A 21,781-nucleotide genomic window follows, 5' to 3' on the forward strand; every position below is an offset into this window, starting at 1 on the left:
TGAATTATACTATATTCAGTAGACAACATTAAACTTACATTAATTGAATTATGCTATCTTCAGTAGACAGCATTAAACGAACATTAACTGAATTATACTATCTTCAGTAGACAACATTAAACTTACATTAACTGAATTATGCTATCTTCAGTAGACAGCATTAAACGAACATTAACTGAATTATGCTATCTTCAGTAGACAACATTAAACGAACATTAACTGAATTATGCTATCTTCAGTAGACAGCATTAAACGAACATTAACTGAATTATACTATCTTCAGTAGACAACATTAAACTTACATTAATTGAATTATACTATCTTCAGTAGACAGCATTAAACTTACATTAACTGAATTATACTATATTCAGTAGACAACATTAAACTTACATTAACTGAATTATGTTATCTTCAGTAGACAGCATTAAACTTACATTAATTGAATTATACTATATTCAGTAGACAACATTAAACTTACATTAATTGAATTATGCTATCTTCAGTAGACAACATTAAACGAACATTAACTGAATTATACTATCTTCAGCAGACAACATAACTTACATTAATTGAATTATGCTATCTTCAGTAGACAACATAACTTACATTAATTGAATTATGCTATCTTCAGTAGACAGCATAACTTACATTATTTGAGTTATACTATCTTCAGTAGACAACATAACTTACATTAATTGAATTATGCTATCTTCAGCAGACAGCATTAAACTAACATTAACTGAATTATACTATCTTCAGTAGACAACATTAAACTTACATTAATTGAATTATACTATATTCAGTAGACAACATTAAACTTACATTAATTGAATTATGCTATCTTCAGTAGACAGCATTAAACGAACATTAACTGAATTATACTATCTTCAGTAGACAACATTAAACTTACATTAACTGAATTATGCTATCTTCAGTAGACAGCATTAAACGAACATTAACTGAATTATGCTATCTTCAGTAGACAACATTAAACGAACATTAACTGAATTATGCTATCTTCAGTAGACAGCATTAAACGAACATTAACTGAATTATACTATCTTCAGTAGACAACATTAAACTTACATTAATTGAATTATACTATCTTCAGTAGACAGCATTAAACTTACATTAACTGAATTATACTATATTCAGTAGACAACATTAAACTTACATTAACTGAATTATGCTATCTTCAGTAGACAGCATTAAACTTACATTAATTGAATTATACTATATTCAGTAGACAACATTAAACTTACATTAATTGAATTATGCTATCTTCAGTAGACAACATTAAACGAACATTAACTGAATTATACTATCTTCAGCAGACAACATAACTTACATTAATTGAATTATGCTATCTTCAGTAGACAACATAACTTACATTAATTGAATTATGCTATCTTCAGTAGACAGCATTAAACTTACATTAGACAACATTAAACTAACATTGATTGAATTATACTATCTTCAATAAAATATTGTTTTAAAACACACATCATTTTGGATTATCCTTAGAGCTACCAAGCAATCGGCAACATTATGTACAAAGGCCTAAATGTCAAATAACGTGATTAATTAAAGCGGAAATTCAACTGGAATTGTCATTTCATCTAATCAGTTATGTATGTGATAGCTAGGTTCAACTTACGAATGGAAATTAATTGTAGTTGGAAATATTTTAACCTACAAATTCAAAGTGGTATTTTGAGTATAGTAACACCACCGGGCACAATTCAGATTAGGAACTATATTTTTGCCAAATGTTAGAACTACCCCCTACTTTAGTACTAGATTACTCCACGGGGATTCAACAACGGCCCCTGTATTGGTAGACTATCAGCCCAGAGACGTTTGGTTAGAGGAACGAGGTACCAATATCTTACCACAGACGTGTGTATAGGGGCACTTGAAATTAATGGAATGGCGTGCATCTGCCGGGTTCCATCCACTGCCTGTGCCACAACCCCCCCTAGTTATAGGTCACATTAGCATCATGAGCGTAAGGGTTGGACTTACGAGTCATTTTAGCCTACGTCATTTTAGCCTCTTTTTTTGGCCTAAGTCATTTTAGTGCTAGTGAGAATTTGCATTTTGATGTCTGGCAGATGGTGGGATGGGAACCTTCTATTTGCACTTTTCCCATAAGGCTTTTTTTTGTAAAATTTATGAAAAGAATGATATCTATAGCTCTAAATCACATTTATACCTTAATCAAATTAGTAAAATAGACCATATGCTTCGATCAAGTATATTAATGACCCCAGATCTTTTGCATCAGAGTGTTAATGTAATAACCAATCAATTACCTACAACATGTTCTAGGTTATAATTCTATTTTCATTAATTAGGATGAAAAAAATATGAATTTCACCTATACAATGAAAATTTCGTTTAACATTCTTATGAGCAGCATGCGAGATCAATCTTTACCAAGTGCTCTTACAAATTCTGCATCATAATGAAAATTTTAAAATGGCGCGCACTTGAATCTATAGACCTATTTATTATCTGCCACTACCGTTCGCGCGCGTCCAAACGATTTCAAAGCTTTTCACGTACAAAAGTATCAATCATTTTGATTGTTTAAATGAGACCAGCCGGAAACAATAATTTCATCTATGGACTGCAGTCGGAATACTATTGTGTGATTAAACACGTAACAAATAATAACAATGGGGTAAATTAATCCGACGTGCAGGCTAATGCAACTGATCTAATTTTGTACTTGATCGCTGAGTGACGAGCGACTTATTTTTTGACCAATCAGATTGATGCATAGTAGAAATCGTGCTTTGTCATTGGACAAAAATCAACTGGATTTGAAGAAGCATAATATGTATGAACACATGATATATGCGCAAACGCCCATTTGCGGGGTTATAATAATGCCTATAATTATAACGGTGTTTAAAAATAATTTTAAAAAAAATATATATAAATAAAATTGGAAAAATAATAATGGTCATAGAATTAATAAAATAACATTATTTTATCAGACTATCAATATTTAGAGTTTCTCTAAATATACCAGGCCTATTGGAAAGTTGTTATAAATGCAAGATTTAATAATCGCATGATTAACATTGCTTATACGCAATGCATCATAATCAATTAGGCACACATATGTTATTTACGGATTTTTGATATAATGAAAGGGCGTCCCATAACAAAAGCGTACAGTAAATAAAAAATTCACTCATATTCCAAGGCTGAAACCACGCATGTTGACCTAAACAGGCTTGCACAGCCAACGACAGGGGAACTACATTGTTATGTGAGTACGTCATCCTTCATGGATAACTGATTTTGAATACTCTGAAGCCATATTTAGACTAATATTCGGTAAAACACGCTGAACGATTTGGTTCTCCTTGTTGATACCATGGAATATACTATATAATGGGAGTTTATTAATTAATTTGATTTAGGCTCTGACACTATAGAGACCTAATCACAGTAGGACTATCCAGTACGAGGACTTATCTACGGTAGATAGCAGAATTGGTGCTACACTACATTAAGCGATATAGGGCGTTGGTATATTGTTTCGCTGGTAAGTTTATGTTGCATTATACTTATGTTGAGGTCCATCATGTGAAAGTTCATTATGTGTTTACTTATAAAAAGTATAGGCCCAATGTAAATCGCCATGTTTTTATGAAATGGAATGATACGTTTTTGTTGCATTGTCTTTCCGTTTTTGTTTGAAAAATATTCATGAAGCTTGCTCTTCTCTGTTCGGTACTCAGGGTATTGTTTTGTCATTCGCTAGCGTGAAACTATTATTTTATTTTTATGTATAATGATTAATCGTCATGAATTTAAGCCTTCGTATTGGTGAATCTTTATTACTTTGTGCAATCATTTTTTTAATATCATAAAATGCTAGCAGCTGCTCGGTACAACTGTTGTTATTAAGCATGGGAAATAAGCATGGTATAAAGCAACGGTGAACCTATGTGCAACAGGTGGACCTATATAATATATATTATAGCTTATTATTGGTAGACATGTTTAAACGAACGTAACTGAGATCATACGGCAATTTACAAAGCGAGTCTTTATGGCTGTTCAAGAGGCTTTCCATGTTTACCTTAACCATTGTCCGTACCCAGCAAACACAAAAATGTTCTTTAAACGTTTATTCAAAAAGTTTTGATAACATTTTTAAAATGTCGGGTTATATAACGATCATGAATACGATTTTTAAAACGTGAAATATTTTGGGCAAACATTTTTGCAAAATATTTTGTCAACAGTTTTATGCTTTATGAATATTATTAAAATGTAATACCATTTATAAAACCCGACATTGAAAACGTTTCTGTAAAACGTTGTGTGTTTGCTGGGTAATATGCCACTCTTTAATGAACATTAATGTTGCTGGGGTGTGTTGGGGTGCACTGCACGCAGTAGATATATTTAGGCCTTTTTAGCCCTGATCGCAATTTTTAAATAATAGTTTGTTCCACTCATTAGGTGTCGATAATTGCGGTTATTATACTTGTAGTTTCAATTCCACTCTTTTTAGACACTTTTTTAAGTCACTCAGATTATTAACTGTTTGTAACTGTTTTTTTGTGTTTTTTTAACTTTAATGAATTAAAACGCTATCATCAATCTTTAGCTGTCTTTTTTAAAGACAACAAATCACAACATTATGCGAGTATGTAAATAATATTTGAAAGCATTTATAGGGCCCATTTAGACCGATGAGGGGTCTTTTATTCTGATACCAAAAAAAAACAACCCAAAAAACAAAACAAAAACGAACTCTCCCAAAATATAATGAGCTATAAGCTTGATGAACGTAATATTATACTTTTTGTTAATTATACTTTAAAATTGACTTATTAAAACGGTAATTATCTTCATTGTTTCTTTTCTGTTGGCTGCTCATGTTGGTTTTCTCACGGTGCTGGCCATGCAGAGCCAGTGCAATGGGAACTTTGCTACTCGTTAAATCACATCACATTGTATAATTGCATAAAAAATGCCCCCAACTTTCCACTTGTCAGTGAGAATGGACAAACATCACAAACTACACGTACATCTGCACTTTAAAGGGCATTTCGTGATCCACAGCCTCATCCCCCCACTTTCTCAAAAAAAAAAGGTTGAGATTTTTATACCACTGGAAACCTTTGGCTACATGTTTATGTACCAAAAATTTCTTGCAGATTAATTCGTTTAGCAAAAATATCGTCAAATTTGAATTTCGTTCTGGTATATACCAACGAAATTACAATAGTGGCCTTTTGGGGAGGGGTAATACCCATAATAGTCATGCACAACTCGCAAACGCAAAATCGGAATCAACTGATATTTTGGGAGTAAGCTTTTTTCGTGGATATCTACTGAAAAATGTCATAAAAAGAGGATGCTAGGATCACGAAATACTCCTTTAATAGTTGCCTGAACAGAATGAAATGACACTCATCTGATTAATTATGTTGTTTTTTTATAAATGATAATAAATAGGTCTGATCCTTTCACTATTTTTAAGTATGCTGAGGCCTCGTGTATTATAACACGCACGAGCTGATATTTTTATTTGTATTTTCATGTTACATATGCCCTGTAACCAGGATGTTTTGAACCAAAACAATTTAACATAAAATGTGGACCATTTGTTAATCATTTTTTTTCTAATTTAGAGCTTCCGGGGTACATTAACATTTTCCTGAAAAGGTTGACCTTTTTGTGGGTGATTATGAACCCCTTCAACCTCCTTACTTGCATGAAGATATAGGAATTTCCCCCAATGTATACATTGGTGTCAACAATAATATTCATGCGAAGTTGTAGCTAAATAATAATATATGGCGTAAAAAGTCTAGACTATATTTTTTTTATTATGTCATGGCTTCAAGTTTTGAATGGAAGGGCAAAATACTGTAAATAATGTGAACGTAGGAGGTCATTCAAGTCATTCAGAAGAAAACGTAAGTGTTTAAAGTGTGCAAAAAGCAAAGATCGTTACAGTTTGAAAGAAAGAGCGTGTACCTCTTTACTTCCATAAAGTTTGCATAATAAGAAAATGCCTTATTGATATGATATATTAACCTGCTGCATATGAGCAATCCGCACGAGCCTGTCATTTTGTTTGGAAGGGTCCCAAAAATTGCGGTTGTCAACATTTTTAAAAACAATATAGGGTCGTAAAAAACATTTGAACACCATAAAATATGTGGGCCATGATGCTTCCTTTTACGAATACAATAACTGAAAATAACTGAAAACAGGTAGGGCCTAATTAAAGGGAGAAGCGAAAAACTCGCAGGATTATAGTTTACATTATTTTGCATTGGCGTATAACTAAACATCTATTCGGATTATTTCTAATATGTTACAACTTATTCAAAACAGTTGAAAGTAGTTTTCTTGTCGGTTAATCACAGAAATTGCTCTTTCTAAAAATTAAATTCCAACCAGTAAATACACATCGTTTAGTAACTGGAGATCGTTACTCTTTCAGATATTTTTTCCATATCTTACGCTACGATTAAGATCTGTTACATACTATATAGTATAAAGTGCATTTTTGGAGCAACGAAAATGTTTTTGAAGTGACGTAACATGTGTCACAAAATTAATCAAAAATGAACTTTTGAGTGGTATCGATAATAGTGTGGAAAAGCATCTAGAAAACTACGTTTTTTACAAAAGAAATCTCTGATTTTTACGACACCCTTAATAATGCATATTTTGGTCTGTAGGCCTACCGTAAAAGACGGTAAAACCTCGTCCACAAGCACATAGAGTGTTTTTGATGATAGCTTAATCAATTCAGGCGCTCTTCTTAAACCAAATCATAACATAATGCAATTTGAGCAAATAAATTACCGAAACAAACAAGTATTATTGTATGACCAATTTATTGAATTGGCATAATTACTGCTGTTTCGTATTAATATAACTTTCATAAAAAACACTCTTTATGCTTGTCGACGAGGTTTTACGGTATATTGCAAAATTGACTTTGCCGTCATGCATCCATCTCATTGACCATCGTTGGGTCACATGCCACTTGATAATCAACGACATCGGTATCCTTTAATATAAATCAAATTTTCAATATCTGCAAACAGATTGAATTGTCATCAGTTCTGACAATTTGTTTCCAAGCATTAATATCTGGCATTTGATCTATTGGCGTTCATTATGTTATATAGGCTATGTCATAGGCCTATAATAATATCGTAATTCCAGCATTCAGTATAGTGAATAGACCGAGCTATAAACGGACTGTAATGGGTACCGGTATGTTATTACTGCTGTTGTTGTTGTTGTTGTTGTTGTTGTTGTTGTTGTTGTTGTTGTTGTTAGCTTTGTTGTTGTTGTTGTTGTGTTGTGGATGTCAATGATGTTGTTTTTAATTGTTATTGCCGTCATCTTTGAAAGCTATACAGCAGTAATTTCTTATTATAATAATTAATAAAATAAATCAAAATGTAACTTTTTGATGTATTAATCCATTATACGTAGCCTGCATGCTATTAATGTTTGGGTGGTTGGGGGTGTAGGGGGAATTGGCTTGTATTGACATGAATGTAGCGTGTTGGGGTATGTATGCAACTCGGATTATCGTTAATGTCTTCACTGAATTTCAGATACAAATCTAGCATTATGATAGTGGTAATCCGGAAAATGGTAAAATTACATTGCTCACATCTTTGTATGCGGTGTGATTGAGTATGTTAATGGGTATTGGGGTGTATTTGTGTTGGGTGGATGTATAGTCTCGGGTGTGTATGTGTACTTATGCCAGCTATATTAAATCTAGCATTATTTAGTTGTAAGCCGCTAAGGGCAAGATATCTGCCAAAACAAGTGTTAATAGATTAACACTATTTGAGTAACACTTTTTAAACACTTTAAACCGTTAATGTGTTAAAATATTAACAATTGCCAAAATATTAACACTTTTATTAACACATTAACACTAATGATTAAATGAGGATGTTCATTTTAAATGTTAACAACACTCTCCAAAAACAAGTGTTAATGTAGATTAACACTATTTAAGTAACACTTTTTAAACACGTTACACCGTTTTAACACATTAAAATGTGTTCAAATATTAACATTTGTGTTTATAATTTAACACACAATTGTTAATATTTTATCATAAATGTTACTACATTAACGGTTTAACATGTTTAAAAGTGTTACTCAAATAGTGTTAATATTAACACTTGTTTTTGTAGAGGGCCTAAGGGGTGGGTGCCCGTGTGTATTTTATGTGAAGTTATTTTGTATTACTTTTGAATAACGACAATGCAATGTGTGTCCTTTTTCTTTACCTTCCACAGTTCCAGTTGTATCATACACCCATTAAAAACACCAGCCAATCAACCTGGAGAAATCGGACAAAATGACGAACACCTCGACTAAACGAAGTGTTCTTACTTTCGCTGGTGTATGTATGCTGGGTTATGGCATCATCCTTGTGTACATTGGCCATATATATTATACTTTACCTTTAGCTAGTGGTAGTGCTGTTTTAGAAAGAGCAACACCTTTATGGGCCGGGATAATAGTAAGTACTTTTCAACTTTTCAAAATAATAATCGCCGTCATGTTCTTCTCCAAGTAATCCTAGTCGACCCACTCGCCATGTATCTTCTTCCCCTTGCTTTTGTCTTTGCTTCTTATTCATCTTCATCTCCATCTTCATCTTCATCTTCATCTTCATCTTCATCTTCATCTTCATCTTCATCTTCATCTTCATCTTCATCTTCATCTTCATCTTCATCTTCATCTTCATCTTCATCTTCATCTTCATCTTCATCTTCATCTTCATCTTCATCTTCATCTTCAAATAATCCTTATCACTGTATAATCTTCTCCTTGTTCTTCTCTTTGCTTCTTATCTTTATCGTTATCTTCATCTTCATCTTCATCTTTATCTTTATCTTTATCTTCTTCATCTTCTTCATCATATTCATCTTCATCGTTATCGTCGTCGTCATCTTCATCTTCATCTTCATTATCATCATCTTCTTCTTCATCATCATCTTCTTCATCATCATCTTCATCATCTACATCTTCATCTTTATCTTCACCTTCATCTTCATCTTCATCTTCTTCTTCTTCATCATCATCTTCATCTTCATCATCTTCATCTTCATCTTCATCATCTTCATCATCTTCATCATCTTCATCATCTTCATCATCTTCATCATCTTCATCATCTTCATCATCATCATCATCTTCATCTTCATCTTCACCTTCATCTACATCTTCATCTTCACCTTCACCTTCATCTTCATCTATATCTTCATCTTCATTTTCAAATAATCCTAATCACTCTTCTCCTTGTTCTTCTCCTTGCTTCTTATTTGCCGTCTTCTTCTCTTAGACCCCGATTCTTCATTATCATCATCATCATTATTATCATCATCATCATCATCATCATCATCATCATCATCGTCGTCGTCGTCGTCGTCGTCGTCGTCGTCATCATCATCACCATCTGATACTAATCTTCATTATCATCTTCAGCTTCAGCTTCAAATAATCCTTATCACTATGAATAATCGTTCTTCTTCTTCTTCTTCTTCTTCTGCTGATGCTTCTTCTTCTTTTCTTACAACGCATGAGCACCATAGTATATTTTTAATCAACTCCATTAGCTTACATTGCTACAAAAGAGTGTCTATAATAAACCATGCTCTTTGCAGAGTAAATAATTTGCCATTTGCACATATTTAAACATGTTAAAGATTTGCTTTGGAAACAAAATATGATAACTATCAAGTATTCTTTATAATAATTCATGAAATGGCAGGTGCCTCGTCGCCATCTGCTGCTTATAATCACGGAAATAGATCTTATTTCCATGTTATAATAAAACCGTAAACGGTGTAATTTTTATTAAATCTTTCAGTTAATAATGTGCGGCGCAAGGAACGTCACTTTTTTCTCTGGAACGCTTCGATCATCTAGTGAGAGCTGTTGTGGGGTAGGTATTACTCGGGGAGCTAGGGCCACTTTCTGTGCACCCCCACAGGACCAAACCAAACCAACTTTTTTAGGTTCCTGAGATGACCCCAAAACATAATCAGGATGTTCCCAAAAATATAAACTGGCCCCAAGGGGGGGTAAAAGGTCATCGAACTTTGCATAGGGTCAAAATTTCAAACTTGCTCAAATTTTGTTAAAAACCATTCCAATGTATTCCCTAGTCACAAGGATTTAGAAAATGTATAGTTTGACCTATCTAGGATGTACTGTTCTTGAGTTATAACCAAAAAGGTCAAAGGTCACGTTTTTGCCTCTATGGGGGTCGAAAACATCAAAGTGCTCCGATTTTGCCAAAAGAGGTGTCAAAATTATCGTTTTGATGAAAAAAATCAAATAAGGATAGGATTGCACCATCTTGGATGTTTCGTTACCTAGGTAACACAGCAAAACAGGTCAAGGTCAATAGGCCTCAATATGGTAGGGCCTACTTAACCTATTTTTTAAAAATTTGAAGAAAAATATTGAAAAACAGGGTCATTTAGTGAGAGATTATCAGAATTTTTCCCAAAATGAAAAAGGGGCTCTTTTGGTGACAGGAAAACAAAAAAGGGGGTCATTGGGTGAGAGGGAGTTGAAAAATGGGGGTCAGTGTGGCCGCACATCCCCGTCACCCATTTTTAGTGAGTGCCCTCGGGGGTGACCGAGTCCTAAAGGTTGTAGAAATCAGAACAATTTTAATGGTTACAAATTGTTAATTTATGTCGTTATTTTCCCGATCTTTTCTCACACTTCAGCCTGGATGTTTCCAAGCAGTTCTCATCAATTTAGTTGCATTATTGGCAGGCCTAGCTTGTATCGGCGTACCAATCTGGACGTCATGGGAGAAATTAACGGAACGGCCCACACCAGACCCAGGATTGGACAAAGAACCAGAATTAGTTTATCTCATAACCATTCTTTTCAGCGGTGTAGTCATTGTAATAGCATCCATCTCCGGGATTTTTGTGGGATTTTTACCGTCAAGTGGAAGTTCAAGTCGGGTAAGGATGAAATAAAACAGGATTCAAATGGGCGTCTTCTTGCATTTAACCCATTCCCTTTCTCTCTCATCTTCTCCAGTAGTCCAGTTGTAAAGTCCTCAAACAAAAATGTTCCCGTCCACTATTTTGGTATCAATAAACGCAGAAGCTCATGACCCAGCAAACACAAAACGTTTTCGACATCATTCGCAAAAGGTTATAAAAGGTTGTCAGAAAACGTTTAAATGTCGGGTTATATAAAGGGTATATTAAGAGTATAAAACGTTTTCATAACCTTAAAAACATTTTTGATAACTGCTCAGCAAACAAAAATGTTTTACAGAAAACATTTAAATGTCGGGTTATATAAAGGGTATAAAAACGTTTTAATAACATTCCAAAAACATTCTTGAAAACTTGATACAAAACATTCTAAACAGAATGTCATTTTAGTTGAAAAATATTTTGCAAAAAATGTTTGCCCAAAATATTTTCAATAACGTTGTAAAAACGTTTTCATGACCTTTATATAACCCGACATTTAAATGTTATTAAAAGGTTTTGAAGAAAACATTTTAAGAACATTTTTGTGTTTGCTGGGTTCAAATATTTTAACATAATGTTATTTAAGTATTGACACAATATTTGCCAAAAATGTTTGCAAAAATAGTTTACAATAACATTTTTTGAAAACATATAAAAATATTGTTGTAGTGTGTTTTCATACAAAACGTTTTAAAACGTTATCATGACCTTTATATAACCCGACATTTTTATGTTATTAAAACGTTTTTACCTAAACCAAAAGCCAAAATATAACTTATTTAAAACGTTTTTAAAACGTTTTTGTGTTTGCTGGGGATTTATTACATATCAGAAGTTCTCTGAAATCCTCCTTGGGGAAAAATGTTATGACCATTTAAAAAGGTCACATTTTTTTGCATTAAAACGGACAATTTTGTGATATTATAGTAATTTGAAGGCTGTGGCTAGAGTAGGACCATTTAGTGTTGGGCCGCATGGATTATATCCACTTAGGTAAATACTGTAGTTTGCATATTTACTTTATAAAATTTCCCCAAAGAGCAGGCCCGTACGCAGGATTCATTTGGGGTGCTGATTTTGAAAAAGTGAACTTTTTTTCCAGGGGGGAGATTTTGAACCCTTTCCCCCAAAAAGCGTTAAAACCTGATATTTTTGCATACTTTTTCAAATTTGGGGCACCCCCCCCTGTGTACGGGCCTGCCAAAGAGTATTTTAATATCTGTGGTATAACATATCGTATCAAAAGTCCGCTTAAAAGTAGACTTTTGATATAGCGCAGATATTGGAATATGTGGTTATACTTTGAAACTTTATGCATCTTTTGATCTAAAAACATTGGACGGGAACATTTTGGAAGGTCTATAACCCTTCACGGTCCTAACCCCTTCTCGACTGCGACTGGACTATAAGCTCCCCTCGAATTCTCTCACTCTCTCTCCATTATGATTTTTATTTTACGTTTTAGTGGACGGGTTTGTTAATGATTTGACTTTTGGTGGTTGTATAATGTTTGACATGGTTTGACTCAGCGATGTTTAATTCTGCACTACTTTTAGATTTTTAAAAAAAAATGATCTTGTGCTAAAATGTTCATGGTTTTCTAGAAGAGGTCTTCCGTATCGCAGCGTTTCTCATTTAAAATAATAATAATGCGGACCGTCGCAAAGGTTGAGGGACTTTCAAAAAGGAATCTTTTCTGAAAAAAAAATGGCTTTTTAAAAGTGAGCCCCTTAAAAATGGAAGCGAGTCGATTTAATGTTATAGCTTTTCTTACAAATTCAGACATTTTGGAGGACATTATGATTTCGGTGATGAGGTTAAAATATATAATATTTTTAAGAACATCCGAAATGTTCCTCCTAAAAATGTCATTCTAATGTGTTCGCCTGATTAAAAATATTCGTTTTTTCATTTAATGCAAAACTGATGTTTATATTTTTACAGCACGAAGATCACGAAATGTCATCTTATAACAGACAAAATACGCATGCGTACTAGTATATAATGTAATATCCTGATGGTAAGTTACATGCAATATTCAACATTCGTTCGTTTGTCTGTTCATTCGTTCGTTTGGTCGTTCATTCGTTTGTTCGTTCACTCATTCATTCATCAGTCATTCGTTCGTTCGTTTGTTTGTTCGTTCGTTCGTTCATTCATTCATTCATTCATTCATTCATTCATTCATTCATTCCAGGCGCGTTAACCACTGAGTCTAATAGCTTTGCAGGGCAAAAGCTTGGCCATCGACTTCATCGAAAGATGGACCCGATTGGATAACCTAGATCTAAAACGGACTGATTTAATTTAAATTTTTTGTTCTTTCCGTCCCGAATTGATCCGAAAATACTTGTCCAATATATGATCTGTCACACACCCCAACCCCTGCATGGTTACGCCCCTCATTGATACATTCAGTAATTTAAAATGTTTTCGTTGATTTTATTGTCTTTTCTTTCCTTCTTCCATCTTCTCTGTTCCTTCCTTTTGTATATGGGTATAAATGAGTTGACTATCAGCGTGTCACATGTTTACATTTTTAAAATACGCCCTCTGTTGTTACACACAAAGCAAAATAACGCAGCTGCGTCTATGGCAGACTAGACGTTTAAAAAAGCAGACTGCATTTTTTCCCAAACCAAACATGCAAAACTTTCGTTGTTTTAATTTTGTGATATTACTACCTGTAAGCAAGTTAATTTTAATAGTATTTTTGGTAGTATTTGCCTTGAAATTAAAGTTAAAAAAAAAAAAAAATCGATTTCCTCCTTTCCAAATGTAAACACATGTCAATTCATCTATTTTCTGTCTAATAATTATGTGTCATTGTGTACCAGTCTCAAACCGGTCTAATTTAGTAACAATATTCATGAAATAAACCCGTTTGTTTTATTCCTATTGCAGACACCACCGCCTTCCATCGATCTGTCTAGTTTGTAATACGCAGAAATTTATAATAATCCGCCTGATGACGCATTGCAAAGTTTAAAGTTGTTAAGATATTCATACAACAGACATTAATTCAGCTTAATACCAATTGACCTTTTTCGGTAAATCCCATTCCGTAAGCCTTTGCGGGTAGACCTGAGATGTCGTCATTTGACGTCACGCCGATGCGCACATCGTATAGCAAACATCGCACAGTGTCATCGACCCTATATCTTCATGGCAGAAATCGCCATGGTAGGTTGAATCCACAGCCACGATTGGCCATTTGGTTCAGACCTTTGAAGCTCTTTGAGACGAATAATCAGTCGAGGGACATGACTAAGGCTACTCACAATAGCCGGGTAATTGATCTTGGTTGTGCGTGAATAAGCTTGTATACCCCATTGAGGTCAATGGTCATCGACTTTATACTGCCTAGTAGTGAGTGCAGCTGTACTACACGCTGTAGTCCATACTTGACCAACGCAATATAAAATTAGAGTTTTGGTTAGATTTTGAGTTCAAAGCGCACGGCCAATTTTCAAAGCGCATTCTAGCGACTATCATATCTGTTCAACACGTATTTTCAAGTGTATGAGACCAAATCTGGTTTCTTGAGAAAAAATCATTTACGGAGATATTCATCATTTTCTAACCCGGTATCCGAAGATTTTCGTCTGATATCAAAATCGTGCATAGCAATTCACGTGTATCGATCCCGTGTATTCATTTTAGTGTCTCTGCTACACCAAATAATTATTAGCCAGGCGGTGTCGGTGTGCATCGTTACTGTGCATTGTAAGTCGGCATGACGTCAGATGACGACATCTCAGGCCGAACTACAAGGAATTATGGGATTTAATTCCATTATAAGAGTATCAATTGAGTTTGAAAGCTTTTGCTGAGCATGCAGGGTGATCATTTCTAGTGGTAAAGTTCACATTTTGGCAGTGCTTTAAAGTTTGTTACTATATCACATTATCAAAATGAATATTATATGAAATATTTATCGTGTCATTATAAAACGTCTTCTTAATAGTTGACCTTCTTGTGTCATTGATGAAAATCGTGCATGACAATTATCTTCTCGCCAAAAATCAGACAATGATTGATAGATCAGCAGTGCAAAGTTGCCCAGAAAGATGCACTCTCTTCAATGAAATAAATGACGAACTTCTTCACTTCATAGTTTACATTGGTGCTTTTATGTCGTGCCTTAGCAGAACCGTGAAGGCCTGAAGGCCACTGTGCATTCTTAGACTTTTGCGATTTTCTTTTCTCAGTTGCGACTTTGGTTTATCCCCTGTGAGTTTCCGCTTTTTGACGAATCTACAAAAGGCAATGAATCCGTACTTTTCAAAATTCATGCATCTTTGTTAAGTCCGATATCGATGCTTTTTGCAGTAATTTTTTTTATAACAACTTACCACTAAGCCAAATCGGCATTGGAAGTTTGCAATGCATTGTGCGACAGTTTTTGCAGTTTTGGGACACTTTGCCCTCTGACCTATTTGCAAAATTTAAAAAAATTGGTTTTTGTGCGTACAAAATATGATCTAAAATGTTTTACAAGAATGAAAACAAAGTAACAAACCCCAAGAAACATTAGTATTGTATTAATTAATTGTTTAAATATTTTTAATGTCTAATTATAACAACAATAAATTAATAAATAATAATTACAGCAATTTCCCGATATATGTCAAAGGTCAAAGTGTCCCAAAACTGCTCTCAAAAACCAATGGCGACTGGGCTTATTATTTCAAACATGGAAAACTGAAGGTGCGAAGTTTTTATTATCTCCATTTCGTCAGAACAAGCGTGGATCAATAAAATGCGTTTTGTGTCATTTTATAACAGTTACTTTTCCGAAACCTATAAGAATGTTATCTAATATTTTCGTAACTATGTGTAGAGACAGTGAACTTGAAATGGTACTCTAAATGTAACAGAGGTAAAATCACATTAAAGAGCCATATGAATGACCAATCATTTCATAGTGAACATTTCACTCTGAAAAATAAAATAAAATGGAACCCGGACGAAACCTGCGGTCAACCGTCGGTCGAGTTTTTATTTCATCCCTAAAAGTGGATTGTAAGAGCAAGTCGTCACAATTTAGAGTGAATTTTCGCTCCAACTTAGATTTATCGCTTAGATGTGGCTCTTAAAAGAGTGATTTTACCTCTTTTACCTTTGCATGTTTTGGGAGTAATTTCTTAATTCGTATAACGTCATTTACAGAGAAATAATATTGCTATCAAAAATATTAGATTTCTGGCCTATTAACAATTCACGGCAATTCATATCCTTCAACGGAGTGTTGGAAAGTTTAAAAAATGTGATGTGACTACCCAGCAAACACCAAAATGTTCTTGAAACGTTTATTCAAATCGTTTTAATATCATTTAAATGTCGGGTTATATAAAAGTCATGAAAACGATTTTAAAACGTTATGGCAAAACACATATCGCATCAAGTATTCAAAAATGTTTCGCATCAAGTTTTCAAAAATGTTTTTAAAAATACGTTATTAAAACGTTTTTATAGCCTACCCGACATTTAAACGTTTTCTGTAAAACATTTTATGTTTGCTGGGTATGTATGACCGCCACAAAATGGATTACTGAATGGGCTATTCCAGAAAATAGATGCACATGCACCCCTTAGAGGAGTTTTCGGACTTTTTGTCCAGTCGTGCAAGATTGTTGGAAATTTTAAAGTGTCCAAAGGCGAAAACATCCAACAGAAAAATAGTTCAAAATCAAAAATCCTATGTTTGAGAGCTCATTTGGGAGATTTCCGTGACTTTTCATTTATTTAATTTTATTTAAGTCACATTGGCAACTGGAGAAAGCAAACTTATTCTTTTACTGAACAGTTACTCCACTACAGGGGGTGTGCACCTATGTTCTGGAATAGCCCGACCGGTTACGCTCTTTCATATTCATGTACAGAATATAAAAGGTAATGAAAAATAGAATAGGGATTTATGTATCCAAGACATTTATTATATCAAGGATAAAGCAGACATTCAACAGTATTCAGTGGATTATTATTTATCAAGAAACTTCATGTTAAATATTTAAACATTCCCACTTAGCTCTATTTTTGGTGAATGGTCAGTGGTCACAAATGGCAAAAAGCTTTTAAATGCAGGTTCGCGAGCAAGTTCGCGAGCTAAGACTCGAGATCATCAGTGTATTGGGCTGTTCCAGTTGATATATATACACCCTATGAAAGATATGACATATGCAGCGTGTTTATAGCGAGCCAGCTTATCCGTTATTTGGCGTATAATAGCGTATAGGTATTGCGAAATCAATTGTTATTGCAGTATAATCTTTCCGTATACATCAGGCATAAACACGCTCATAGAATGCGAATTTCAAACGAGGTTATACCTGAAAAGGTGACTCCATTTGAAATTTAAGTCAGGTTTTTTAATTTAAAAATTAAAGTCATGTCTTTCATGGGGGTGTATGGATTTTAACTGGAATACCGATATCTCATTTAATTTGACATGCTAAAAATACGTGTATATGGTGTATATGGTGTCCATATTCTCAAAGACACATGGCCGTTTGTAAAGGATTCACAATGGCTCAGATTTATAAAAGTTTAAATTTTAATCATGAATGAAATATGAAACACTTTGAAATAACTCAAAAGACATTTATTATGATAAAAACGTACAAATTTTATAATGCCAAATTGTGTATCCTTTTTGTGTGGTCGAGTAGGTCCGTAGGTCCAATACATAGGTCCATGCTACGAGATATTTCTTTAAATGAACATGGAAACGGTTTTTTTTCATCGTAAGGCATATTTCTGTTTCAAAATCAGCTGTCACTTTAGCGAATTTATTAAGTATTTGTTTAGATTATGTTAGAAACGTAAAAACAAAACAAAAAATGCCTAGATTTATTTGGTAATCGGTCCAGCATCACTAATGGACGAAGTTGTCATTCCTAATATGCAAGGGCAACTAAATTTTGAATAAAATATGTTTGTTTATAGTGTAAATATATAGATGCCAACTGTATATTATAGATATGATATTCGTTGTAATTGTAATCAATGTGTTTTAGGAAAAAATACTTGTAAAATGTTTTAGTAGAGATAGATCCTTTTACACTGTTAAAATTGTTGTTTAAAAATTCGCAAAGTGCTGTTTAATCTCTTGGTTCTAGGGTTTCCACACACAGGATGACTATAACTTTCTAGGGGTCTTATAAAGTTACAAGAACCTCAAAATGGTTCTTTATGACATTTACAGAACCCTTTTCATGTCTAAAATGGTTCTTTCTGGCTTTTACAGAACATTTTTGGTTAATTTTAGAACTATTTAAGGTTATACATCCAGAGCAGCTTAAGAACCATTTTAGGTTCTACTTAGAACCTTTTTCTATATAAACTTAGCAACTCTTGTTTTCCAACATTTCATAACTTGTTTAAAAAATTTGCCTAACTATTTCAATTACAAATTGAGCAAAATGTTACTCGAGTTGAAGAAATATTAAAAGAAATGATTGTTTACCCAACGTTTCCAATTAAAAATTGAGTAAAATGTTACTCGAGTTGAAGAAATATTAAGAGACATGATTGTTTTTATATATAAATTAGACATCGTTTTTCATGTTTTTATATAACTCTCATAGTTAAAGACATCATATTGGGCTCATTCCATGTCAACTCCAGGGATGTGCACCGCAGCACCTCTTCAATTTTTTTCTTTTTCTGTGTGGTGGTAGATATTGATGAGAAAGTAAAATCCCGAAAATTTGAGCTTCATACTCCATTTCGTTTTCCCGTGGCATCAATTTGAAATTTAGAGGGGTCAGCGTAAAAAATGTGTCGCAACGCGAAAGACGATGTTTGGAGGTCCATGAATGTATAAAGGGAACCATTTACAACTTTGAAAAGTATGTATCCTTGGGTACTTATTTGTGTAGAATTCAAATCTGGCATCAGAAAACTTGTAACTCCTTTACTTTAAAAGATATAGGGCCCTCAAAATGCAACTTCGTCCATCCGGGACCAACTTTGGGGGGTCAAAACTCCAAAAGTAAAAATAATTTTATTGTCCATTTTTTTGCTAGTCAGAGCCCTTTGGTAGGACATTACTCTTAACCAATATTGAGCCTATTAGAATATTTTTAGCTGAGATATTACCCATGCAAAACCCCAATTGTACACTTTTTGTACATTTTGACCCCCCTGAAAACCAATGTCAGGCATTTTGATCCACCATCAACTTCAGGTATGTTGAAAATATGTCCTTGGACAACATTTCTGAGAGATATTGGCTTTGGGACTCGATGGCTTCAACACATCAGTAAGGTTTGCATTCTCCATAGAGTTGTACATAAGTCATTATACATGCGAAATCAAACAATTGGTTCAGGTATTCGGAATCTAAAGTCTTTCCTGCAAATTGCAATAAACCACTTTATTCTTAAAATTGCTATTATTTCTACTTCTATCAGTACTTTTTGGTATTTAATGTATATACATTCCAACTGCATATAATTATGATGTATGTATTGTAAATATTGCTTGTTATTATTGGATGTGGCGTCTTAATTGAAGACCTGAGCGCAAGAAGACCGTAAGTCCACTTGGCCCCTCAACATGTATACAAGTTGCGTATATAGTTTCGTATAGTTTGGTAATTTGTTATACATGTTCAGGGGCCAAAACAAATCTTTCACAACCTGTCATGATGTTTTCACCCTGGAACATGTATTAAACATTTGTAAAAACCCTTAGAAACTATACGTAACTTTAGTGTATACATGTTGAGGGGCCAAGTGGACTTACGGTCTTCAAATATTCCAACAGGTGCACGTGCATTAAGGCATCTGTTTCCAGAGTCTATAATTAAAACCGTCTATAGATTCGATATTCCTCAAAGAAAATGTGCTCTAATATTCAGAAGCTCATTACATATCTAAATTTATTGACTTCTATTATCTGAGAAATATAAGTTAGCTATATTCCATTTGAAATCCACACTAGCCTACTCCCTGTGTAAGATAGGCCTATTGGAAATATCTTCCACAGGGGGAGTATGAATTTCAAATGGAATTAGTACATCAACCAATATATCTTTCACAGGGGTTGTATGAATTTCAAATGGAATTAGTACATTAACCAACTCTTTTTGAAACTCATCCTCCCTCTGTGGAACATTCAGGTTGAATCTTTCTCAGAGGGTGCATGAAATCCAAATACAGCTGCCTAATGGGTGTTCATTTGTTCATTTGTACTCCTCCAGTGGAAGATATTTCCAAAATCTTCCACAGGGGTGTGGATTTTAAATGGAATGGCCCAGTTTCTTGACCTGCTATCTATATATGCGCAAATATTGGATAGGCTAAAATTGCCCAACAAGAGCGCTGTACCCGGGCGCTGTACTTTTCTTCATGCTTTTGTAAATAAATGCGTAATATGTGTAGGGATTGCGTTTTAAGTTAGCGAAGGTTAACAAAACATTACCCGTCTTCTACGGGGCAAATAAAATAGTATGAGGCTATTAAAAAGAGTATGCAGTGTAATTCATATGTAACTGAAACAAAAATCACCTCTTCGTTTAAGCCCCAAATCAAAAATTATGAAGCTAAAATGTTTACTTTATAGTTTGAGAGGTACTTAGAGGTGTGTATGGGGGTGGGGGGTGTGTGTGTGGGGGGGTGTAGGGGTGCGTTTAGGTGTGAGTGAGGGTGATTAGATGAATGTTTGTCTGTGTGAAGGAGAGGTTGGTGTGTGGGTAGGGGTGTGTGCGTTTGTACTGCAATGACAATGCACAGACGGTTGCGGTATACGGGCATCCATAAACAGGAAAGTCCACTTTGCTATCATAGTTACTTCTTGGCGTAAAGAGCTTAAAATGGTGTGAGTGTATCTTGGGGGCTGTTGTGTGAGTGGGGGTGGGGGGAGAGAGAGGTGGATGAATGTTATAATTTAGGCTATAGATTGAGTTTGAAATTCAAAAACAACATTTTTTTGTAGAAATTTACATTTTCATTAGCATATCACGGAGAAGTGTTCTGATACTTTTGATTTACCAACTGGATGAATAATCTCCACCAAGGTGGATGAATGTTCATGGATGCAATTCACCTTTTCGGTAAATCCCATAACCCTTTGCGAGTACACCTGAGAACTTGTCATTTGACGTCACGCCGACTTGCAATGCGCAGTAACGATGCTCGATAAACGATGTTCGCATCGGCGTAGATCGGCGTGACGTCAAATGACGAGTTCTCAGGTGTACTCGCAAAGGCTTATTGGATTTACCGAAAAGGTGAATTAAATCACAGAGATCATGATCACACACATCTCTGCTGATGTAAAGTGAGAAGAAGGGTCTACCTATATGTTGGAATAACCCCACCCCAGAACTTCACTAGCAAACTTATAATTAATTACTAATTATATAAATCCGTTTCCAACGCTATACCATGAATAACAATAATGTATACAATGTAGATATATTTTGAAGGTTGTATTTAATACCTGAAGTCATATCAAATCGTATGTAGCCTAGCAATGCTGGCGAATATCGTAAACCGGTACGGTACCCATAAATAATTATACCTGTATGGTAGTTGACATATAATTGTAATTAAGAAAATTTATACATTTGAATAGAATTCTATGTTTGTGTTGTCATTGTTACGAGTATTTAGTAAATACAGATTCTCCCGCTTTAGGGGCCTACGGGAAAAAAATACTCGGTGATTTTGTGTCTGATTTTATGTCTATTTGTCATTTCATTAGAATTTCAACTTCTTGTGAACTTAAAT

The 21,781-nt window shown here is 34.2% G+C and overlaps 1 protein-coding gene across 4 annotated transcripts; it reads left to right on the forward strand.

The window, feature by feature from the left end:
• Positions 1-3,262: 3,262 nt before the first annotated feature.
• Positions 3,263-14,332, forward strand: LOC140137431 (uncharacterized). Of its 4 annotated transcripts, none has more exons than XM_072159083.1 (5): positions 3,263-3,283; positions 8,325-8,551; positions 9,902-9,976; positions 10,773-11,018; positions 12,987-13,061. In XM_072159083.1, the coding sequence occupies exons 2-5, from the start codon at positions 8,387-8,389 to the stop codon at positions 13,038-13,040; spliced, it is 540 nt and encodes a 179-aa protein (XP_072015184.1). In that variant the 5' UTR covers positions 3,263-3,283; positions 8,325-8,386; the 3' UTR covers positions 13,041-13,061. The 4 variants fall into 4 exon arrangements, with proteins under 4 accessions (XP_072015184.1, XP_072015185.1, XP_072015182.1 ...); XM_072159084.1 differs by lacking the exons at positions 3,263-3,283; positions 12,987-13,061 and adding exons at positions 3,291-3,562; positions 13,947-14,332; XM_072159081.1 differs by lacking the exon at positions 3,263-3,283 and adding an exon at positions 3,291-3,562.
• Positions 14,333-21,781: the final 7,449 nt, after the last annotated feature.

Source organism: Amphiura filiformis, chromosome 17 (genome assembly GCF_039555335.1).
Source record: "Amphiura filiformis chromosome 17, Afil_fr2py, whole genome shotgun sequence".
Classification (NCBI taxonomy): Eukaryota; Metazoa; Echinodermata; class Ophiuroidea; order Amphilepidida; family Amphiuridae; genus Amphiura; species Amphiura filiformis.

Excerpts from the sequence above, each read along its gene's own strand:
- LOC140137431 (XM_072159083.1), top strand. The coding sequence starts at position 8,387 with ATGACGAACACCTCGACTAAACGAAGTGTTCTTACTTTCGCTGGTGTA. Across the intron at positions 8,552-9,901 it reads CTTTATGGGCCGGGATAATA|TTAATAATGTGCGGCGCAAG; the intron begins GTAAGTACTTTT and ends TAAATCTTTCAG. Across the intron at positions 11,019-12,986 it reads CAAGTGGAAGTTCAAGTCGG|CACGAAGATCACGAAATGTC; the intron begins GTAAGGATGAAA and ends ATATTTTTACAG.